Source organism: Glandiceps talaboti, chromosome 21, assembly GCF_964340395.1.
Source record: "Glandiceps talaboti chromosome 21, keGlaTala1.1, whole genome shotgun sequence".
Lineage (NCBI taxonomy): Eukaryota > Metazoa > Hemichordata > Enteropneusta > Spengelidae > Glandiceps > Glandiceps talaboti.
Window position 1 is genome coordinate 5,316,540 of NC_135569.1, and position 24,058 is coordinate 5,340,597.

The 24,058-nt window shown below is 36.7% G+C and overlaps 3 protein-coding genes across 5 annotated transcripts in view; 2 read left to right on the forward strand and 1 right to left on the reverse strand.

Moving 5' to 3' along the window:
* The first annotated feature begins 1,682 nt into the window (after nt 1–1,682).
* Nucleotides 1,683–16,009, forward strand: LOC144451746 (nucleolar complex protein 2 homolog). The gene is made up of 17 exons (XM_078142650.1): nt 1,683–1,708; nt 2,543–2,872; nt 3,550–3,739; nt 4,736–4,876; nt 5,721–5,838; nt 6,035–6,122; nt 6,411–6,489; nt 6,778–6,888; nt 7,270–7,383; nt 8,021–8,209; nt 9,080–9,219; nt 10,079–10,190; nt 10,759–10,872; nt 11,209–11,310; nt 11,603–11,746; nt 12,451–12,564; nt 15,472–16,009. The coding sequence occupies exons 1-17, from the start codon at nt 1,683–1,685 to the stop codon at nt 15,910–15,912; spliced, it is 2,553 nt and encodes an 850-aa protein (XP_077998776.1). The 3' UTR covers nt 15,913–16,009.
* A 318-nt stretch (nt 16,010–16,327) lies between these two features.
* LOC144451868 (UPF0415 protein C7orf25 homolog) lies at nt 16,328–23,113 on the reverse strand. Of its 2 annotated transcripts, none has more exons than XM_078142783.1 (9): nt 23,081–23,113; nt 22,270–22,403; nt 21,446–21,654; nt 20,054–20,297; nt 19,684–19,821; nt 18,741–19,055; nt 18,161–18,345; nt 17,686–17,766; nt 16,328–17,055 (listed from the first exon to the last, which is right to left on the reverse strand). In XM_078142783.1, the coding sequence occupies exons 3-9, from the start codon at nt 21,581–21,583 to the stop codon at nt 16,960–16,962; spliced, it is 1,197 nt and encodes a 398-aa protein (XP_077998909.1). In that variant the 5' UTR covers nt 21,584–21,654; nt 22,270–22,403; nt 23,081–23,113; the 3' UTR covers nt 16,328–16,959. The 2 variants fall into 2 exon arrangements, with proteins under 2 accessions (XP_077998909.1, XP_077998907.1); XM_078142781.1 differs by having other exon boundaries at nt 18,741–19,058.
* Nucleotides 22,639–24,058, forward strand: part of LOC144451865 (protein RCC2-like) — a 32,829-nt gene continuing 31,409 nt past the window's right edge. For both annotated transcript variants that reach the window (XM_078142777.1, XM_078142778.1), the window contains exon 1: nt 22,639–22,891. In XM_078142777.1, coding sequence (XP_077998903.1) covers nt 22,739–22,891 — 153 coding nt within the window. In that variant the 5' untranslated portion in view covers nt 22,639–22,738. The remainder of the gene's footprint in view (nt 22,892–24,058) is intronic.

Consider the following 24,058-nt stretch of genomic DNA (forward strand, 5'->3'; position numbering starts at 1 on the left):
GCAGTTACCAAACCCTAGGCAATCAGCACTGTGTATAATATGTAAGAAACATATTAATTTCATAGATTATTGACAGGGGATATCAAATATAAACAAGTACACAAAGGCTGTACACTGTTTGACATAAAAAAAACAACAACTAAATCTCAAACCTTTTATAAACTGTTTAGTCATTAATTGCATACAAGTATCATAGTCATTGTTATATTAACTTTACAATCATAAAAGCATTATTGTAAGAATGTCATCTGAACTGAAATAAACACAAAAGTGTTAAGTTATAGTATAAAACTTTCGACATTCTATATAGTCATAGACAGTTTTTTTAATTGTTTCAGTAGAATATTAGTCAACTATAGCACTAGTCTCACTTTGATCACATTCAAACCAAAATCACAATATGTTCATGTCAAGCACATGGTGATCACATGCACAACCCATGTCACTCACATGGTGATCACATGTACAACTCCATATCACTCACATGGTGATCACATGTACAATCCATTTCACAAAGATGGTGGTTACATGTACAAGCCATGTCACTCACGTGGTGGTGGTGGTGGTGGTGGTGGTGGTGGTGGTCACATGTACAACTCATGTCAAGCACATGGTAATTACATGTACAACCCATATTGCTCATATGGTGATCACATATATACAACCTAGGTCACACATGATGATCACATGTTCAACACATGTCACTCACATGCTGATCACATGTTCCTCTTGATTCACCCACATGATCATCACTTTACACAAATGTCAAATCTAATGGTAAATCAAATTAGAAGATCACTAATTTTCACAGTGCTTGTGTATTTATTTTACATTTTACTCTGCATGTTGTTTTTTGTACAAGTAAAATATAACATGTACTCTTGTTCTCATTTTGTATTGTTTGAAGTAGGATAGAATAAATACTTACTTGTATTTCCAAAGATATATGCATTTTGTCGTGTGTTACTTTCCCTGAATGTGAATATTTCAACTTGGCAGCATCAAAACAAAAGTCAACATAATTTTGTGCTATTTACATTTTACATGTCATAGCAGGGTTACATTATTTGTCTTCAGTTAAGACAATGTGTAAAATTTGTAAATTATTAAATTCCTGTAAGGCCTAACAAAAAAAAAATTGTGTGGTCAAGTCCGATAACTCTCAATTTTAGAATAGGTGGGGTAGGTCGATTTTTATTTTATTTTTTATATAAAGATATATATATATGGTTTTTCCCATGTCAGTTTTCGCATCCACTATAAACTATTTCTTGCGAGACTTCCCAATTTTTATTAATTTTTTTATGTTAAAAAAAGTTTAGGGTTGGCATGTAAAACTAGGTGGGGTTAGGTAACCGGAACCAAACCTTTTTTAGGCCAAACTGAGCATCATGCTTAGCCTCCATAAAAGGCTGGACAGTGTACCTGTCAAGCATTTTCTCCACTCAGCCTGTGAGCTTTAATAGTAAGTCAAATTCAGTCATTTGACTTGCAAGAATAAGTAAAACATCTTTAAGTTGTATTTTTAACAAAAACTTAATTTACAAAACATAATATATCTAGGGCTTGATGTTTGGGAAATTAATTTTTGTAGACGGGAGGGTTCCCAGGTGAGACACAAATGATGATGACGCTCACCACAAGCGCCCTCTCGCGTCGTATGATTGATACGTTCATTCAATATGGCGACGTCCAGCATGCAGAAACGGTAAGTGAATTTCTCGTGAAATGTCTAAATTATTCTTGATGTTCCCCATGTCAAGGGTAAAATTATCGAATTTGAATCATCAAAGGTTAACCAGCTGACTTTAAGTTAGTCGAAAGCCTATTCTTTTGTCAGATCGACACGTTGATCTTTCTCCACGTGGTGTTGTGTAGTACCACGGGCAGTGGCATTTACACACGTGTAATCCACCGGCCGCCATGCTCGCGAAATGAGAATGCATTAGAAAGGAGGTGTCTTGATACATTTTTTAGAAGCAAGTGAAGTGTTGATGTCAATGAATTACCTCTCTACCTATCTATGTGTCAATAGCTATGGCAAATATGACATTAAAATAAAAAAATTAAAAGAACCCAAATTGTGGAAACTGCCCCTCTTTGCGCGATAATTTGCCACAGAGATCGTAGAAAGCTAGTCTAGTTCCTATAAAGCTTAGCTCTGGACTAGTTTTCTACGATCGCTGTTGTAAAAATGGGCTTACGAGGTCTCTTTGTCGTAATAAAGGTGTGGTTGTGGAAACTGATATCAACATAAACAGACAATATAAAACTGTTCTTCCAATCTGTAATGGCTGTACATATGATGGGAAGAAACTAAACACAGAGACCATATGGAAAACAATGGAAAACACAACTACCTGAACTAGACACTCACACATGACACACAAAAAAAACCCCTACCAACATGTACCCCACGTATTCTAAAGTTGACATCGAAACCACACAATTTGTTTTGTTAGGCCACATCACACATGTAGATTTGTTTGTTAGTAATAATAAATATGTTTGAGTAAACATTTGATCGTTTCTGTTTTTCAAGAAAAATAAAGGATCTGAGTGTGGATGATTTCATGAAACATGGCATGGAATCCGATATAGACTCTTCAGATGACTCAACAGTGATTGAAACAAAGAAAATGAAAAAGACTAAAGTGAAGAAGGATGTCGGTGTAGACACAACAATAAAACAACAGAAAGTCAAGAAAACAAAAGCCAAGAAAACAAGTGCAATAGAGAAAGAAAATGTGGCTGAAAAAGTGACGGCCAAAAAGAAGAAGAAAAAGAAGATGGAGGTTGTTAAGAAAGATGAAGAGGATACTGAGGAGGAGGATGATGTTGCCATGGAGGATGTGGAAGATGATGATGATGAGTAAGTCTTTGAGTTTCATCACCATAGTTTTACCACCATCCCCCACTTATACATGCACACATGCATGCATGCAAATGCTCACTCACCCACCCACCCACCCACTCACTTGCTCACTCATTCACACACTCACTAACTTGCTCGCTCACACACACTCACTCACTCAGTCAGTCACTAACTAACTCACTGAAACACTCGTACACCCTAGGGAGGGGGGGGGACAACACACCAGCCAATGTATAACAATATCTCTTCAGGATGCTCCCTTAGAAGTGTCTTTGGTACTGTACAACCTTTGGTTGGTTTAGGGTAGTGTTCTGTCTACTTTTTACAGCATTCCTCCTCCAAACCATGATAACTCACTCTCTGTACAAGACAACTTTAGGTGATCAGAAACACACCAGCTTGTTGCCACTACAGGTCAAACTTCTCCCAGATTCATATTTCTTCATGGATTTTATAGCATTCATATTACATGTAGTAAGATTGAGTGTTGTACAAATGATGACAAGTTTATGACTGAAGAACACAATTACAATGATGGTGTTTATTAGTAAACGTTCTGATGTACAACACCGCACATACATATCTGACATCCCTGGTTGAACATTATTTTTTATAAAACAAACTTTTTTTGCAATAAAGACTACAACAACACAAAATTCTGTGTGATTTTACAGAGAGAAATTGACTGCTGGGAAGAAACACAAAAAACAGATGGAAAGATTAAAAGAACATGATCCTGAATTTTATGCATTTTTAAAGCAAGAAGACAAGGATTTGTTAGACTTTGATCTGAGTGGATCCGATTATGATGATGAATCTGAAGACGAGGAAGGTCCCATCCATGAAATACCTGACAAATTAAAGGTATGTGTATGTTGTAAAAAGTGTTGATGTCATGGGCAGTAAAGATGTATACATGTGTGTTCCACTGTCATTTTACTGGGTTTGCCCTCCAAAATCATAATAACCAATGACTTATAAATTCCTTTATAGTAGAGTATCTTTGCTATGGGCTATTGCATCATGGGAGATAGCAGAAATAATGTACTCAATGGTTGAACACTGGATATTCATGACAGCTGTTTTACACTGATAAAACTACTCCCAGATTCATATTGCTTGACATATTTGTAGTAAGACTTGGAGTGTTGTACATATGATGACAATTTTATGACTGAAGAACACAATTTATAATGATGGTGTTTATTAGTAAACGTTCTGATGTACAACACACTAATACTTGCAACTAAGCTATATACTGATGTTTCGGAAAGCCTTGTTATGAGGGAAGGGAATATGCAAATTCTGACTTATCGAGGGGTATGTTTTACGTGTGTATAGTCCCGAAGTGTAAATCATGTAAAATAGTTGTGACCAACAGATGAATACTTACTTACATTTCGTCGATTGGAACCACACATGATGACACTTTATACTATGAGCAAACCAAGTTGTACATGTTCCAACAAAAAATACAAGGTTTATAGCTGGTAATTCGATGACAACATGTGTTTAGTATCTATTGGTCAAAGTATATGGTTGTCGGTGGCCGAGCAGTTAGCTTCTACCCCTCTTACCTCTGCAGTCTGGGTTCGCATCTGCCAGGCGTTGACTGGGTTTGAGTAAAATTTAACCAGGTCTGTATGTAAGAAGTGTGATGCTCAGTTTGACCCTGCCAAACAACGCAGGTTTTCCCTAGGTACACCGATTTCCTCCTGCTCCTTCAACACAAGGGCACTAGGGTGCTACTCTTGTGGTGACCATTCAACAAATTTCCAAATTTATTTGGATGAAGAAAGATTATTATTATGATTATTAAATGACCAGTCTTCTATTAAATTCTCTTTTTCATTTTCTCAGGATGCTGGTGATGATGATGATGACAGTGAATTTGAAGGTGAGGATGGAGACAATGATGCCATGGAAACCACAAAAGGGAAAACAAAACATACCAGTATTGTGACATTAAAGATGGTTGCTACTTGGAAAGAAACCCTTGAGGTAAGTGTCTTTGGAGCAGGATGGCTTTTTGAAGAAAAAAAATGTTTTTACATGTAAAGTTTGAACCAAAGAGAAAGACTATAAAATTTAGACAAGACTCAAAAAATGAATTTTCCATCGAGCTAGGGAGTTTGGGTTAGGGTTATGTTAGAGTATTGATATGGCAGGACTCCTTAACTTATCACAGATTGTATCATTTTCAATGAGCAGACACTGTTCTGTTTTTGTCCATTGTTGAAGTAGTTTTCCTGCTACCTTTATCATACAAAAAGCCAGTTTCCTCTTTTGAATTGTGTTGGAAAGTCGTCTCTGAAATGTAACTGTCAGATTAAAATCAAGAAAGGAAAAGTAAGAATGTTGTACAAATGATGATAATTTATTGTTCTGAAGAACACAATTTAAAAAAAGTGTTGAACAGTAAAGTAAACGTTCTGATGTACAACAAAAATATGATAAACGGTAACCATGGCTGCAACTAAAGCAGCAAGTTTTTGACTGACTTATACTTATGAATATGATACAAATCTTTAGCAACAATGACTGCACACATAGCAACACCACCAAGAGTGTCATACAAAAATCTCAACAACAATCTCAGCAACATGACCTCACCCAAAATCACCAGCAAAAACGACCTCTCCCATAGCAACTTCCAAGGTATTTAAATTCCCAGCAGCAATGACCTCACCCACAGCAACTCTCAAAGTATCTTAAAATCCCCCCCCCCCCCCAGGAACAATGCACTTATCCATAGCAACTCCAAAGGTATTTTAAAATCCTTAGAAGCAGTAACTCTATCCATAGCAAATGCTAACTAGAATGTCGTATGTTTGATTCTCTACAGGAAAATCACTCTCTGCATACATTACTTGAAGCCATGAAGGCATTTAAGTCAGCTGTACAGCAAACTGGAAGACAAGAAAGCCAAGATTCTGGCAAATACAAAGTGGAAGGTAGTCAAGGTGAGCCATTTGGTTTCCTAGCAACAACATCCATGTGATCTACTGTATCATAGCAACATATAGTAAATACAAAAAACATCACTTAAGTGATAAGCTACTGACTTCTATATCTTTTACATTTTTAAAGGGTACAAATAATCCACATATGAATTAAGTTCTAAAAGTGTTGACATTTTTTGTTTCCTCTCCATAACAGCGTTTAATGCTATTGTATCACTATGTGTACGAGAGGTACCTATCACACTGCTAGCTGTACTTGGTCTCAAAGATAATAAACAAAAGAAGTAAGTTAATATCAACTTGTTTGTAGGTTTATTAAAATCAAAAAGAATACTTTTGTCAAACTTTCGATACACATTTGGGCTCAATTGCTTTGTTTACCTCAGTTTCCTTTGTACATTGTATATGTTGTCGTTTGTTTTCGATTTGCTCTACTATTTTCCAAAGGACCAGAAACTAGCTATCAAATGGCAAAGTTTGGAGACAATTAAAGAAATTTTTCCAGGGGGCACAACCCTAACTCTTAGACATTCCACTGCAATTAATTTCTTAACATTTCATATTGTTTGTAGGTTTGTGTTACCCTCCTCCAGTAAGAAGTGGTTCCGGGTACAAAACAGCATAAAGTCTTACCTGACAGATGTCATACAGGTAAGAAGTTGTTCTGGGCTGTGTCTTGGCACTGAAATGTCTGTCGATAAAATGTAAAATGACTCTTCTGCCATGGATTTGTTGTTTCGCATTAGAATACTTGACCAAGAAATCTAATTTGCAGTGAGAGCGAGAAGGTCTAAAAAATGGTGTGGTGTCACCAGGAACAGGGCGACTTGTCTTGCTGTCAGTCTAAAGCTGAATTTAAATCAACATACTGAACCCTGTCAATAATGATGTAAACTTATAAAATCACTGTAATTAACACCCTCTTTGTCTTTTTTCCAGTTATTAACCCAGCTAGCCGAACCCAATATCGTGTCTGTTATTCTACGTCATATACATGTACTAGTACCATACTATGCATGTTTTCCAAAGTTAGCCAAGTACTTGGTCAAGGTTAGTGTCATATCTTTGTAATTCTTTGCTGTTTTCTAATGGTATTGTTTGTGAACTGGGTCAGAATTCTGCTCTAGTAAATTATGCTTTGGTGACTGAAATATCTGTTTGTTGGGTACTTGATTTTTCTAGTTATGCATGATGATATCATGTGATGTGTCGATTTTGTCCACCTATGTGGCCTAAGCCTGGGGCAGAGGGGGAGGGGTTACTCCCCAAAGGCCTATGCCACTATATATAAACTTAAAAGGATCCAAAGTTTTCACGTAGGATATGAACAGTCCGTCGTCTGTAAACAATACCCTGTTTTGATTTCTATCTGACAGTATGTGAGTGTCTTTGATTGACTGATTTATTGATCTTTTTTTTCATTCCTTCTAGAAATTGGTGACATTGTGGGGTTCAGGAGAGGAGACAGTCAGAGTGTTAGCGTTTCTATCAATCTACAGAATAGCATTCAATTTACAAGATTTGTTACTAGAGGTCTGTTTGAAGGTAAGATTACGATAAACTCTATAAAGAGTGCCCTCTATGTACTAGATTGAAAGATTCATCATTCTTGATGTTTATGTTAAAGGGGAACACTACTTCAAGAAGTAAAGGCATTTTCATAAACTTTATGTTCAGGAAACTCATTTCATGATTTCACTTTACATTTTGTGTGATTATCATGGAACAACAAATTGAAACTCTTTTTTACCTTCATTGTTCTCATAGGGGTCCACTGATGCATCATGGAACTTAGCAGACATACATATATATCAGATGAACACTGAATATTCATGCAAAATTTTTATTTAAGGAATTCGCTGGGAACTTCGGGTTGAATTTCTTAAATGGGACTAACTTGTAAGTCCCAACAGGTGGGGAGGGGGAGGCTACGAAGTTGAATATCTGTTGACGATCTGTCTGTGCATGTGAAAGTCTTTGTCTATCCATATTGCCAACAAAATAACAAGTCAAGACAATTTTACAAACTTGGCCATGACACTTGCCTGCCTGTACACGTCCCTTTGTTCCACAGTCTTCACATATGCAGCAGACAGCTTTCAAGTCAGACATTGACCTTTGACCTTGACCTTCCTTGTTTTATAGAATGAGTGTAAATTTTGATATGTTTATTTCATTTCAGCAAATGTACATGGGATATGTACGAAACTGTAAATTTACTTCTCCCAACGTCTTACCAATGATCAATTTCATGCAAAGATCTCTGACTGAAATGTTTGCCATCGATACACACGTCACTTACCAACATGCATTTGTATACATCAGACAACTTGCCATCCATCTCAGAAATGCCATCACCACAAAGAAGAAGGTAAGGAACGGGTACAAGTTAATTATGAAGGTTATAATGCATAAGCAGTTCGATGTTGTTAAAAGGGAAACATCACTCCAGGAAGTAAAAGTATATTAATAAGCTTTGGGTTCTGGAGAGTCATTTCACAATTTAATATCACAGAAGTTTTGCATGATTACCAAGAAACATCAAACTAAAACTTTTTTTACCGCCATCGTTCTTGCCTTGGTCCGTGGTTCATTTGTGTCAGCAGACATACATATATATTAGATGGACACTGAATATTCATGACTCCTAAGTGATTATTACCTTCAGAAAAGTCATGAATATTCAGTGTTCTTCTAATAATTATGTATGTCTGCTCATACTCATAAGGTAACAGTGTACCACTGCAGGAACAATGAAGGTGACAGAAGTTTCAACTTGGTGTTTCTTGGCAACTGAGAAAAATTATGTGATGTGAAGTCATAAAATGGGTCTCCAGAAAAAGTTGATGAAAATTTCTTTTCTTTTCTTGCCTTCCCCTTTAACTATGTATGATAAACACTGAGTGTCCAGAGCATTCTTTAGGAAGTTACTGATACATGTATGTTAAAATACTAGTGTTAGTTTGTGGCTTTCTTGTAAAGCTTTTCACAAGTACGACAGCCATTGTCGAATATTGGACTTTAGTTTGTTAACATATTTTCTTGTATGCTAGTTTACATTTCAAAAAGATTTCAGATTGTATTTTGATATAGGAATACTTGTTCCATTTTCATTGTACCTTTCATACAAGGATACCTATCAAAAAGTGTACAAATTTTAATTTGTGTTAAATTTTGCCGACCATTTTCGATACTATATTTTTTTCATATTTTTACCCATAATTCATTGACTTTCCAACAGGATGCATACCAAGCAGTATACAACTGGCAATATATACATTGTATATATTTATGGTGTCGTATGCTGAGTACGTTACACCCTAACGATACACTACAGCCATTGGTGTACCCACTAGTACAAATCACTATAGGAGTCACCAAGTAAGTGAAATACAATGAAAATCAACATACCTGCAACATCTAATTGCCACAGTTGTTATTGTATCTTTATAGTCATCACCAGAGTAACAGTCAGTTACAATGAAAATCAACATACCTACAACATCTAACTTCTACAGTTATTCTACCCTATAGTCATCACCAGGGCAACAGTCAGTTACAATGAAAATCAACCTACCTACAACATCTAATTTCTACAGTTATTCTACCCTATAGTCATCACCAGGGCAACAGTCAGTTACAATGAAAATCAACATACCTACAACATCTAACTTCTACAGTTATTCTACTCTAGTCATCACCAGGGTAACAGTCAATTACAATGAAAATCAACATACCTACAACATCTAATTTCTACAGTTGTTATTCTATCCTATAGTCATCAGCAATTTTACTGTCTGTACACAGTAGTAGTGTATTTGATAACAGTGTCTTGTTTATCAATATTTAGGTCTTATATCATGACCAAAGTTCTAATTACTTATGAGTAATAATAATACTAATGTTTTGCCTGTTCAGGTCGACAGACTTTGTGAATACATTCTCAGTACAGTTTGTCAAAATGACTCCCTAATATAATGGTTTCAATGTTGGATTGTTTCTTCTGTTCAGGACCAATTTTTCTACAGCTCTCCAAGACGACTGTTTTAATACTTATCAAACTTTAATCATTATTGAACATTGGCCTTTAAACATTACAAGTTTCATAACTGTACATTTTATGTTTTGATAATTTATGCATATTTCAGTTTTTGAAATAATAACTTGTGTCATACCGTGCACATTCTACATTAAGTACATAATTGATGTGTATATTTTGTGTTTTTTTCATCACCATCAGATTAATTCCAGCACCTAGATTTTATCCACTAAGATTTCACTGTCTCCGTGCTCTCAACCTTTTATCAGAAGCAACCGGCACATTTATACCAATACTGCCATTTCTGTTGGAGGTGAGTAAATACTCAGACCAGACTGTTAGATTTGGTTATTTTGGTTGTATAGCATAAAGTTGCACTAGCTGTAACTGAAGTATTATTGTTTTCATACAGACAACCATAAATATATTCACTGAAAATTGTTAAAATACCAATAATTAGACATTGTACACATCAATTAGAGCTCTATTTTATCTATAATCAGTATAGTAATAAGTTGAAATCATGATTCAGTGGGGGTCTAATTTTTGGGTACGGACCTACAAATCAATGTGATTGGATGTATTGCACCTGCACCGATGGTCCAGTGTGCCCTCTAATGATAGGCAAATTTTGTTGTTGTTGAGTCAAAATGATAAAAGCTGGGATTTCTTGTGCGTCACCAGATAGTAAGAGATAGGGGAACACCAAATATTGGTGTGTCACTAGAAATTGTGTGTGTCAGTGGCACGTCAAATTAACTAAGAGGGCACACTGCATCATACTATGCATACTACTATACAAATATGTTTACCCTCATGTGATACTGTGCTGGTTGTATGATATTATGATTAATGAATGCCCTTGTTATCTCTCACAACAGGTCTTTGAACAAACTGAGTGGAACAAAAAGCACAGCACTGTCAGTTTTAAACCTCTCAACTTTGCAGTTATACTCAAATTATCCAAGTCCCAGTTACATGAAAGAGGCTTTAAGGTAAATCAAAATGTATTAACATGAGCTGGCCTCTTTACGTAATAACTCACATTCAAAAACTAATGTTGAAGTTTCCTGGCATTTCATGGACACATAAAGAGGCCATAAAACTGTTCATATCAAAGGATGAAGTTAAATACACCTCTCTGTACTTCCAACATTATGTGTGTGTGTGTGTGTGTAGTAAATCCAATTCATTTTGAAACTTTCCCTGTTTGCAACAAGTTCTGCTTGTTACTGCTTGCATGTCAACAGTTGTATCATTGTTTATCTTACTGTAAGCAAGTTTTCAGTCCAAAGTGATGTAAAATTAAAGTCAATTTTTTTTCTCTATAGGATGGTTTAATAGACCAGTTGTATGATTTATTGTTAGAGCATCTTAATATCCACAGTCACTGCATAGGATTTCCAGAGTTAGCATTGCCACTCATTCTGGAGGTGAGGACTATTTTATACTATGTCAACAATTTTTGTGCACTATGTCATCAATTTGTGGGTGTATAGAAATCAATGTCATGCTTACTGATCATTCTCTGTCATCAATTTATGTGCACTATGTCATCAATTTGTGGGTATATAGAAATCAATGTCATGCTGACTGATCATTCTCTTCAAGTCATATCATATGTTCTATGTCATCAATTTATGTGCACTATGTCATCAGTTTGGGGGTATACATGTATTGAAATAAATCATGTTCTTACTGTATCTTCTGTCTCTATTAATACAGGTGAAATCCTTTTTAAAAATGTGTAAAGTCAGCAATTACTGTCGTCAAATGAAGCAGCTGTTAGACAAAATTCAAGAAAATTGTAATGTGATCAATAAAAGAAGAGATGCCACATCAATTCATCTTAGTCACGAAAAAGAAGTGGTAAGAAAAAAAGTTATATGAATGTTGTCTCATCACCATTGTTTCAACCATGGCCTAAATTCAAGTTAACAGGACAGTTTTAAGACAATGAAATTGTGCATACACTTGTTAACCAATGAAACTGTCTGCAATCTTGTTAACCATCAATGAAACTGTCTGCAATCTTGTTAACCACCAATGTTTGGGTCAGTCGGGTAATGAGAAACAAAAAAAAATAGGGTCACCCCAATAATGACATGCTGTGGAGAAAACCTGCCACACAGAAAACATAACTTTATTTTACTCTTGCTTTATGTTTAACAATATTGATCAGTTGAATCTGATAGACAGGCAATGTTCTCCCTGAAAAATGTAACAAGGTCCCTAAGCCCCATTCTCGCAAACCAGAGTTATAATTTCTTCCGCTACACCTCGAAATAAAAGTAGCGACCGGCTTTTTAAGAACAGTACGTAAAACGGTCATGGTTTGCAACTATGCTAAGCCCTCTCGCAATAAATCACTTCATTTTAAGCAACAATGACGTCCATGTAACAGCCACAGGACCCAAGATATTCCCTGCCTGCTCTTTAACTAGTAAGTGATGGTTTAACTGATCACTTAGTCTTCTTGTGAAAAACCTTCCTGAGAAAATATTATGCACTTATTTTTATTTTCTAATGTTCAGAAGTATTGGATTTTACACATTTTATTTTTGTACCCTCAGCAAGCCTGGGAAATTCAAAGTAAACAGCAGGGAACACCTATAAGCCAATTGTACAAAACATACAAGAAACTCCGAGAAAAGGAAATTATACACGAAGAAGCTGGAAAGGACAGGGTAAGTAGAACCTGTCAACCCTATAATCATAGAGTTGTTTCTTTCATCTTGTGGAGAACAATTGAAATTGAGCCAAACTATTGGGATGGTGGGGTGAATAGGTTTGTAGAAGAAGGGTTCAAATGTTATTGCACTAATGTAAGGTATATCAACCGTACCGTTGTACAGTGGTTCCCTCCACCTAATGGAAAGCAATTCAAGGTGAGATATACTATAGGGATAGTGGGGGTGAACAGGGTCATAGAGGGAAGAGTTCAAATGTTATTGTACAAGAGTAAGGTATGCCAGCCCTGCAATCTTGTGGAGGTTCCTCCTGCCCTGAATGTAGTGGTCCAAGAGAAATAATCAGTCATTACACAACAATTAAGGTCAAATCTTAAGATCTTAAAAGAAAGCTTGCATCTGATTATGTTGGTTTGGACACTTGAATTGAGTTTGCATCTAATTATGTTGGTTTGGACACTTGAATTGAGTTTACATCTGATTATGTTGGTTTGGACGCTTGAATTGAGTTTGCATCCGATTATGTTGGTTTGGACGCTTGAATTGAGTTTGCATCCGATTATGTTCGTTTGGACGCTTGAATTGAGTTTGCATCTGATTATGTTGGTTTGGACACTTGAATTGAGTTTACATCTGATTATGTTGGTTTGGACGCTTGAATTGAGTTTGCATCTAATTATGTTGGTTTGGACACTTGAATACGCCGTATTCCGGTTATCGAAGAAGCCCCGAAAAGATAAAAGATATGATTGTTTGGCCACTAGGGGCGCTGTTTTAGAACCGGAAGTGAGGGCCAGAATTGTAGAGCATTGTTGCAAAACATAGAGTCTATAGGCATCGTAACCACTGACTAAAGATTTTCTGTCATTCCCCGTAACTTTACGCTATAATATTGCATTATCGCCCATCAAATAACGAAATAGCAAATTAACCTCTTGTTCTCCTAATATTTCGCGTAAGTTTGGCTCTGCAATTCGACCGTGAGGAAAACCCAAAAGTAGCAACATTTTGAAACGGGTAGTACACTGACATCTCACTCACGTTTTCAGTGTGACCTCGTCCATTTGCGTTACCGTTGGAGAAATTGTAGCGATTGCTTCCAGTCAAACATCGGAACGGAAAAAGGTACAAAAACAGAGGAAAGAACCCTCAAAATCACAATATACGCTACAGTTATTGCAGCTTGTATAAAACCAATCTGATTAAAATCCTATGTAGATGTCGGCTAATCGTTCATTGCTATTTTACTTTCGTTATTGTGCCTGAATTGACCTTCGTGGTACATGTTTGATCGCCTCCTCTACCGATCAGGACAAAAACGTAAACATGTACCACGAAGGTCAATTCAGGCAAAATAACGAAGGTAAAATAGCAATGAACGATCAGCCGACATCTACATCGGATTTTAATCAGATCGGTATAAGACATGGTATGATGAGTGAACCACGTAAACGTTACATGGAAGGCCGATTCATTGAAGGGGTGGGCGGTGTGGTACAACAATATTTATGATTCGTTGCCGACTTCAATGGGGTTTTTTATACACTGATGGTCCTGAATGAAGAATAGCAAGCTAACCAAAGTGTGATAGTAAAGATGAGTATATCAATACAAATATGTTTATGCCAACTTATAACCAGTACATGAAATGTTTTTTTCCGGACAAAGTTTTATGATTTCACCCGTGGTGCTACACCACTGTTCTAATAAACAAGAAAGGCCTAAGTATGCGGCGACATCAGTTACAATATAAACATGTGGCTTGGTAATTGTCGACCGAACTCTCAATATTGCAATGACTGTAGCTGGAAGCTGTTCAATCTGATTAAAATCCGATGTAGATGTCGGCTAATCGTTCATTGCTATTTTACCTTCGTTATTTTGCCTGATATTATTTTTCTTGGTACATGTTTACATTTTTTAGCCTGATCGTAGAGGAGGCGATCAGGCAAGCTAAAAAATGTAAACATGTACCAAGAAAAATAATATCAGGCAAAATAACGAAGGTAAAATAGCAATGAACGATCAGCCAACATCTACATCGGATTTTAATCAGATTGGAAGCTGTTGTCAGATTTGTAATTTTCTAATCGTTCTTTTGTCAAGCAACAGACACCAGTAAGGTAAAGAAATATGTTTATCATGTATACATCGGGTATATTTCGAAGGTCCTCCGTCCAACTTTCAATGTTTCCGCTGTCGATTAGTTCTATATTTTGATGCTTGACATCCACTATTCGTCTCCTCTTCCGTTCTCTCAGAAAATTATCATTTTCTAGTGTTTCAAGACCAAGGTTTACAGCATTTCTGGCGATATCTAGTAGATTTAGAAGTAGTAATTTTCCACTCTTTTATGAATGCACGGAGTTCTTTTACGCCCATTTTGTTGACAGCTTCATACATCGCCATACTATTAGATGCCATGACGAAAATTCTGGCCCTCACTTTGTCAGATATGGTGCGCCCTCTCGCGATACTTTCCTGCGAAACAACCGGAAGTTCGATAACCGGAATACGCCGTATTGAGTTTACATCTGATTATGTTGGTTTGGACACTTGAATTGAGTTTGCATCCGATTATGTTGGTTTGGACGCTTGAATTGAGTTTGCATCTGATTATGTTGGTTTGGACAATGGAATTGAGTTTGCATATTCAACTTGGTCAAAAATGTTGATTTTCATATCAAAAGTGTGGTCACAGTCAGGGTTATGAAGTGACATGCATATGTATCCGATAGTGACTGTCTGACATTTGTGCTGAGTTTGATTGAAATTGATGTGTGGATGTCCGAGATAGGGGTGTCCAAGGGCAGACAGACACTGACGCATAAATGGACATGGCCTCCTTAGGGGCCAACAATTAAAGCACAATGACTAATTTTTTGTTTAAAATGTCTCTTCCAGCTTACCGATGACATACCATATATTGAAAGACAACAACAGAAAGATGAAGATAAGAAGAAGAAAGAATTTAAGGGTCTCTTTGTTGAATCTGATTCAGACAGTGATGATGAACCCTTCATTGCAAACTGGGAGAGAGAAGGGAGAAAGAGGAAGAAAAAAGAAGAGATTCCTGACGAGAGTAGTGAGGAAGATGATGAGTTCAGTGACCTGGAGGAGAGTGATGATGAAGAGGAGACACAGCCAAGTGAGCAGGAACTGAAAAAGAAACATCGAATGGATCTTAAGGAAGTTGGGGATGAAGAAGATATTGTGGAGGAATTTAATCTGTCTTCTTCAGAGGACGAGGAAGAAAGAATTGAAGATGGTAGTGATGACGATGACAACGAAGATGATGATGATGATGATGATGACGATGGCGATGATGATGATGACGATGAATAGATATAAACATTTCTAATATTATATATGTTTATGTCATTTTGGACTGTTTAAAGATATGTGCCCCATATCGTTATATTCAGAGTACGTTCTGGATAAAATTTTATCATGTAATATATTTTTATTGTAATAAAGATATTGCATTGTCCTCCATCAAATCAATGTGATGTGTGATTTGTTATTTAAAGGGGAACACCAGGGGGGTGGGGGGGGGGGTGATAAGGACACTCTCGGCAATGTATTTTATTGTCCATATTCTTGTTTAGTGATGGTGGTAGTAACAGCTTATTTCCATGTCTTTCATGATCCATCCAAACCTATTTCTTCAATCTGACCACTTTCATTTTTGTTTTATTTATTTATTTTGCATAAAAAGTATACATAAATACAAATTAACAAAATGAATATTGTGGAAGATCATATAAGAGTCTGTAAACCAACTAATTTAGTTTTACAAACCAATAGTCTGTAAGGTTGCTGTGATGGGGCGCCCACACACATCAGTCAGGAGAGAGGTCTGTGAGGGTGACACGACATCTGAGAGTCCAACAAACCAACTGTGTGTAGTAAATGTTGGATGACATTAATTGGGTGTACACCTGTTGTTCTAGTTTGGTGAATAAATACATAAATTGCAGCACAATTTTCTTGCAAATTGCTGATATTCAATACTATTCTGACATTGTTCTATGATTGGTTGGTACATGTACACATGGCAATGTCTTCTGGGCTTCATGATTGGCTTTTGCACTTTGAAAGCCCAACCAACCAATCGTGAATACTAGATTTAGAAGTTATTGCAGTCAATAAATGTCTCAATCAGTTTGACATTTGTTCCTTGCCTGATGCCATTACGATTGGCTAGTATAGGATCCAACCAACCAATCAAATCACTCAATTTCAAACTTATTGAAGTCCATGGACATCTCATATTACTATGACCTATGTTTTTCTAATAATGTTCTGATTGGCTGGTACACCTGGTTCTATTTTCTGGACATCATGATTGGTCTAATCTTCAGCATTACTGTACGATATCCAATGTTACTATCACCTGAGGTCGTCTTCTGATAGTTTGACAGCTGTTTCTTGTTTACCCTCTGTAAGCGCCCTTGGGTCATGGTGGAAAACATCAAAGGATACTCCCTGATTTAGAAAAAAACAAACATTTGTTTTGTATTAATTCAAACTTCTTGAAAATGTTCACTCATGACATGAAACTGGATTGAAGGTTCAAGATATTTGTGTATATTACTACTGAAACATTTCTGTGTTATTGAGTCTACCAGCCTATATGTTGACCAGTGTCTGTCTATCTGCAGTGTCTGTCTTAAATCATATCCTGCCAGTCTCCACCCATGTTTAATCTTGAAACTGGTCAGTCCTACTTTTAGTGTGTTTCTTCCTGTTGATGTCTCTTGGTCCATGTACAAGTCTGTCATAGTTGTATCTGTTCATCAGTAGGTTTATATCTATCTGTCACTGCAAGTGTTACTGTCTGTCTGTCTGTCTGTTTGCCCTCAACAGCAACAACAACACACATACACACACACACACACACACACACACACACACACACACTCAATAATGTCATGTATTTGGTAAGCTGCTGTTCTGGTCAATTCTGTGTGTATTATTGGGTATTATATACCTTTCTGCCCCTGGGACTGTTACCATAACTGTTATCCCTCCTCACCATCCCCCTCCATAACTATGCATCTTATCCTCCCCCACCCCACACACACACACACACACATACTAATTTAGTAAACCTACTTGGTCAGCTGCTGCTCTGGTAAATGCTGTATTAGCTGTTACTGTGATTGCTTGTATTCTATCACCAGTACCAAATATAATCTAAAAAAAAGAAGAAATACCAACTATTTTGACTTTTGTCAATTTTCAGCTGAATACAAAAATGTCAATTGAACCATCATAAGGATAACTCTACTTATTTCTACATTTCTATGTTTAACCTGATCAACTTATGGAATCTGACACTTTCTTCCCCTCCCTAAAAGACGCCCTCTATGGCCAAATTGGGAGAAAATCTCAATGCCAGTCATGGTAAAATGGCAACAACAGAAACATGTATCTAGGCAAAACTGATAATTATCAATGAAATCCAGGACCTTTAATAAATTTAAATGGTTCATAGATTATTTCTAACTTTCAGGGTTATTTCTAACTATACTGACTAAAAGTACCACTAAATTGAACTCTTCATCGACATGTACACACACACGTTTACCTTTGACCTTGGTTTGATGCGTCCACTTTCTGATAATTCAGATGCTCTTTGAGATACTTGATCAGGGACTATAGTAATTCTGTCTAACAATTCTACAGCTCGTTGTTTTTCATTCTTACCACCGATTGTAGCTAGAATTGTATTGAAATCTCTCACAGCACTCTCACAGGCAAACCATTTTTTATCTAGAGAAAGTAAAAGATACATATCAGAATCAGAATCAGAATTAATTTATTCATCCCACCAGGGGAAATTAAAACGACAGTTCTTGGAGGTCAAACAACAATAAAAGCAATACAAAAGATAGCATTACATATATTACACAACATACTAAAAACAACAGCACAGGACTAAAAAGAGCGACAATGATTGCTGTTAAGAACTGAGATAGTGGATGGGATGAAAGATGATTTAAAACAATTGGTTTTAGCTACTGGAGCATGGTATCTACCACTCCTTGAAATATGACGTCGTTGAATTCTACATAGAGTGAATGGGATGGCGTTCCCCTGAACGGAACAAAATTAGAAGAATGACACAAGTCTCTCCCCAAGGATCTATCTGTAGCTTGCATACTAACCTTGCATAAATGTACATAGCCTAGGTAACAAAGCACTCTGTCTTTCTCTGCTAGCTTGATCTGTTAAAACATCTTCTTTAAATCGATACCAACATCCTCCATGAGTTAGTTCAGACACTAAGGCTATCAATGTAGTAATGTCTAAATTTAACTTATCACATTCCTTGGTTGTTTCCATGGAAACTTCTTGTTGCCATGACAATGTCTCTAACTTATCAGAGTCTACTCTATGTCTGAATGCTTCGTCTATAGTTGATAGGCCTGCTCCAACATCAATCACGTTGCCCTTGACAACGACTGAAAGTTCAGTCAGTTCTTCTGCCAAGTAAAGATGATGAATAGCAAAATATAAAAATTATCAGAAAATTTTAGAAATTAATTTTAGAAATTAATTCAAGTTGAAAGTGAATGATTGGGTATTTATTTTTGATTTTTGATTTATAAAGCAATTTTATCATGGTTTCCTACTTGAAAAACCATTGTGAAATAACATATGACAAGTTCTTGTTTGTAACTCAATAAATTCCAAAAGATTGATAAATATGTACCAGTATGTACCAGTATGTAGCTCTGCCAATTATTTCAAAGTTTTAAGTTTTTACCAATTTTTCATCACCACATCAAAAGTAATGTTCCAAACAAATACCAGGGCAATTGGTCTGGTGGTTTTTGACTTTAAGTCACACACACACAAACACACACACACACACACACACACACACACACACACACACACACACACACACACACACACACACACACACACACACACAAACACACACACACACGTGCGCGCGTGTGCGCGCAAACAACACACACGGCACACACACGCGTGCACACACACACACACACACACACCTGCAAATACACACAGACTATAAAAACCTGAGTTCTTCAGTAGTGTTAAAATCGGAAAATACACTGTCAATAATTTCATAATTACCAACTATAGGTTTGGTTATACCAGCACAGAATACAAACTGTACAAGTGGTGGTTGGAAATATACTGGATGTTGGTGGCTGACATACACATACTTTCTAGCTTGGTCTACTACACTACGATCTCCATAATCTCCATCACCTAGAGGTAGAAATATTGTCAGTGATTACCAAATTATTTATTGATCTGGTCTGGGTTGACATGGTATACAGTGTCAGTGGGTTGAATCAATGGACAGTAGCATTGACATGGGGTGTAGTGGGCTGACTCTTGACGCAAAAGGGTTGACTTGGGTTACCATGGGTAGACTTCAAGGCATGCCCAATGTCATCAGTATCAGAACAAATAATCCAAACTATACAGTAAAACCTACCTAACCACACTCTGTGTAGAGCAGATGCCTTTCTTGCTATAACCTTCACCCACAATTTGCCATTGCCAGCTACCACATCAACTACCACACTGGCAGCCTGCCCCTCCTCTGTGTGGTAATGGAATGGTCTCAGGATGTGTGTGACATTTTCATATTGTTCTGTGATGTCAACAATGGCCTCAAGATGGTGCGTGTTACTACATTTCATTTGCTTTTCTCGTTTCTCAACATCAACCTTTTTCAACTGTAAAAGAAAACAGTAATGTACATAGTCAATGGTGAAGTGGCTATACGGATGAGGATTGGGTATTTATTTGTGATTTTCAATTCATAAAACAATTTTATCATGGCTTCCTACTTAAAAAACTTAATGTGAAACGATGAAGACATCAGAATTTCATACTACTGTCGGTACTAAGTTTAAAAGGGTATCACAGATCTCAGTTGCCGCATGAAAAAAGCTATTGTTACAACCAATCTTGGCTTGTTGCCAAAAGGATTATTTTGGTCACAAAAAGTTGCAGGGCAGGGTGATATAAGGTGGGTGATTAACATTGAGTAGTAGCATCGTAGTGAAGAAGAGCTGGCCCCTAAGCAAGTCGATGGTGATGTGGCCATGATTCTAACATTACCTCTCGTATGTTGGACTCTTATAGACATCTTATCATCTCAATTACATATTCAGAAATAAAATAAGCAATTCTCTTTGAGACTCCTTTTGTGTTCACTTTTTGTATATATTCATTTTGACAATGCAAAAAAAATAGAATTATGGCATTAAGCAACAGCGCCCCCAGTGGCAACAACAGAGCTCTTACATTAAATTATCAGTTTCTTATCAGTCCATATCATCACATCATATGAATATTCACCTAAAGCATATAGAATACTAATACTACAGTCTCAGGGATTTCAGATTATGTTGCTATATCTGCCCTCGCTATATCAGACTCATTGACATTAAAGTCCTCTTTTGGACGATCACACAATGTTGCACAAGCTCAATAAATTAACTTCATTCATTTAGGACAAAACCCTCTCCCAAACTCTAAATGAATATTCACAAGCGTGACATCGACAAGTTGATATATAATGTAAACCGTGACGAAAATTGCAGCATCACACCACTATGATTGATACAATGTAAAAACATGGTAAACACATCAACATAGTAACTGGAAACCCAGCGCTGTATACCACATTTAGACATACATTTTTATAAACTTGTCAACATCTTGGTAGTAAATACAGAACCTGTTATCATTGAAGGTTTTCAAAAATTGGTTAAAAGTGCAAAAATGAAGTTCAGCAAAGTCATTAACACCAGCGCCCCTCCCCCACGCTGAACAAAAGTTCGTTTATTTAATTTGTGTACCTCCCGAATATACTCACACTTTTTAGAAATTTAAGTTCTGCATTGATTTTTCTAGAAATTCTGGACACTCCTTCAGCATGGATATTGTGTAATCTGATGAGTAAATGTTCTGTTTTCTCCAACACTTTCTCATACTCTGTTTCTCCTGTTGACATGACGACCGTAGATGTCAAGAGTCCAATGGAATAGATGTACTTGTTTTATATGCAAATCATGTTTAAAAATCCTGGAAATATGCAAATTAACAAAATGAAAATGTTGCTATTATCAGTAAATAAACTTAAAGTTCATATCATTACTATTTTTCTCATATATTTTTGTTTTTATCTTAATTCTCCTGTTTCCTTTGCAGGTTTTGTACATATCCATGTCCAGACAGACAGACAGACCACGGAGGTAAAAGCATTGATGTATTATTATCGTCTCTCCTTAGTGTTATCCGGGATGGTTATATCTCCATGGACAGACACAGACATACATACATACATACATACATACATACATACATACATACATACATACATACATACAGACAGAGCTATACACACACACACACACACACACACACACACACATACAGACCACGGAGGTAAAAGCATTGATGTATTATTATCGTCTCTCCTTAGGGTTATCCGGGATGGTTATATCTCCATGGACATGACAGACACAGACAGACAGACAGACAGACAGTCGACAGAGCCACACATACACGTACACACACACTCAAACTTTCTAGAAGACACGTCCGAATAACTAAACTCTGAGTTCTTTTTCAAAATGATGTGGCCACTGTAATTTGAGAAAACATCAAGCAAAACAAGTGTCACGTATATACAAATACCTAAACGTTACAAAAACCAGCTACAGCTGTCCAAAGTATTCGTGTCCCCGGCCGTTCACGTTACCTTGAAAGTCAAAGGTAACGTTTTGTCTGTTGTTCAGTTCTTTACTCCATAGTCTCAACAGCCTGAAAGCCTGGGATGAGAAAAGAAAGATCGCCCACGTGTTAAAGTGTCAGTAACTTTTCTGTTCCATTGTTTACGTTATAGCTATCCCCTCTCCTCTCTAAATCATAAACAGTTTATTGTTGTTTTTTCGGGAGGTCGACAACATTTTAAATGAGGTCAAAAGTGCGCCCCCTGGAAGAGTTTTATGAATAATTTATGAGACACAGAAATTAACATGTGACCATTTGGCGGCTTTCAATCAATCAACGCATTGTACGGTGTACATCCATTTTCAGCGCACGCTTTGTGAGTGGGACTTCTTACCAGAAACTGGACCACGCGATTGACGTATAGTGTTCAAAAATGCCAAGAGGAAAACGTAAAACACCCGAGGAAGGCGGACGACACAGCAAAAAGTACAAATCTGGCGCTTACTCATTAAGTGGCGGGGCTTCGTCTTCAGCGACAGACAATGGGAGTACAGAAGAAAAACCGAAGGAGGAGAGAATGAAAATTGTGAGTTTTGAACTCCGTAATACAAAATAACAATAAGTATAACATATAATTATGGCAATAGCATTTGGTTTGGGTAGACTTTACAGTCTGTAGATCACTTATCAGTGGACGGGCCGAAACAGACACTGGAAACGTAGTTGCCAACAAAATAAAGGGAATTTAAATTATGTTGAACTGTGGAATATTTACTCAACGAATATGGTCTTCACGTTTGAGTGTTCGCGGCCAAAGATTTAGCACCAAAAACAAAAATAACAACAATACAAACACAAAATACCGACATAAACATTAGAAAACGTGGCTTTGCGCGTGCAATGAGTGTGTATTTTCTAGTTGTAGTTTGTTTTCGGCGCGCTTCTGGTTCATTCGAGGCCCTAAACGACGTCGCCAAAAGAGGCCCGGGAATGGGTATTTTCAGAATGTAAACAGAGCTAGGGCATGATGGATAATAAAATCAGACTGGCGCGTCAGCCATTCGTGATATGAAATCGTTTCTGAAAGGTCTCCAAGCAACCATGAACTCGGCAACCAGAAATTTATGCAAGAATTCTTTAATTTTAATGGTTGAATGCAATTTAATTCTGTTCTGTCAACCAAGCCAGACCAATGAACCAGAACAGATGAATAAAAACGAGAAAAATACATGTAATTACTGTCTCGCTAGTTACCCTTCCCTCTTTGTATATATATATCAGTGACTGTGAAAAATGTGTACCATATTTTAATTACCCTTTATACCTTTGTTGTTTTACCACCCATGCAATATACACCATGTCCCAGGAGATAATAACCTATTATCCCCCTGCCTTGTATGTATATATATATATATACATATAGATATTGTAGCCAGACTGGTGATTTTTAACACCTTACATCAAGCACTTGACAGTAAATGACATACGATATTATAAAATGTCTCCCAGTGATGAAATGTGGTATTATATAAATCAGAAAAGCTGAGCCACAAATAGCAAATATATCCAAATGCAAACAATGCAATGATATTAATATAGGTGTTTTTTAAATACTTGTCCTTGAAACTAACCGTCAGTTAATCAGCTTACATGACAGTACATTATATGTCAAATATCACATGATGATGTACTTGTGCAATGTTATACATGACATAGATATTGTTAATCAAATTCCAGAGCTGTGATTTCACTT

Coding starts and splice junctions, on each gene's coding strand:
- LOC144451746 (XM_078142650.1), top strand. CDS start 1,683: ATGGCGACGTCCAGCATGCAGAAACG. Junction 6,889..7,269: donor TAGCCAAGTACTTGGTCAAG/GTTAGTGTCATA, acceptor CATTCCTTCTAG/AAATTGGTGACATTGTGGGG. Junction 12,565..15,471: donor AAGAAGCTGGAAAGGACAGG/GTAAGTAGAACC, acceptor TGTCTCTTCCAG/CTTACCGATGACATACCATA.
- LOC144451868 (XM_078142781.1), bottom strand. CDS start 21,583: ATGTCAACAGGAGAAACAGAGTATGAGAAAGTGTTGGAGAAAACAGAA. Junction 18,346..18,740: donor GCTATGTACATTTATGCAAG/GTTAGTATGCAA, acceptor TACTTTCTCTAG/ATAAAAAATGGTTTGCCTGT. Junction 17,056..17,685: donor CCAGAGCAGCAGCTGACCAA/GTAGGTTTACTA, acceptor TTTCTAAATCAG/GGAGTATCCTTTGATGTTTT.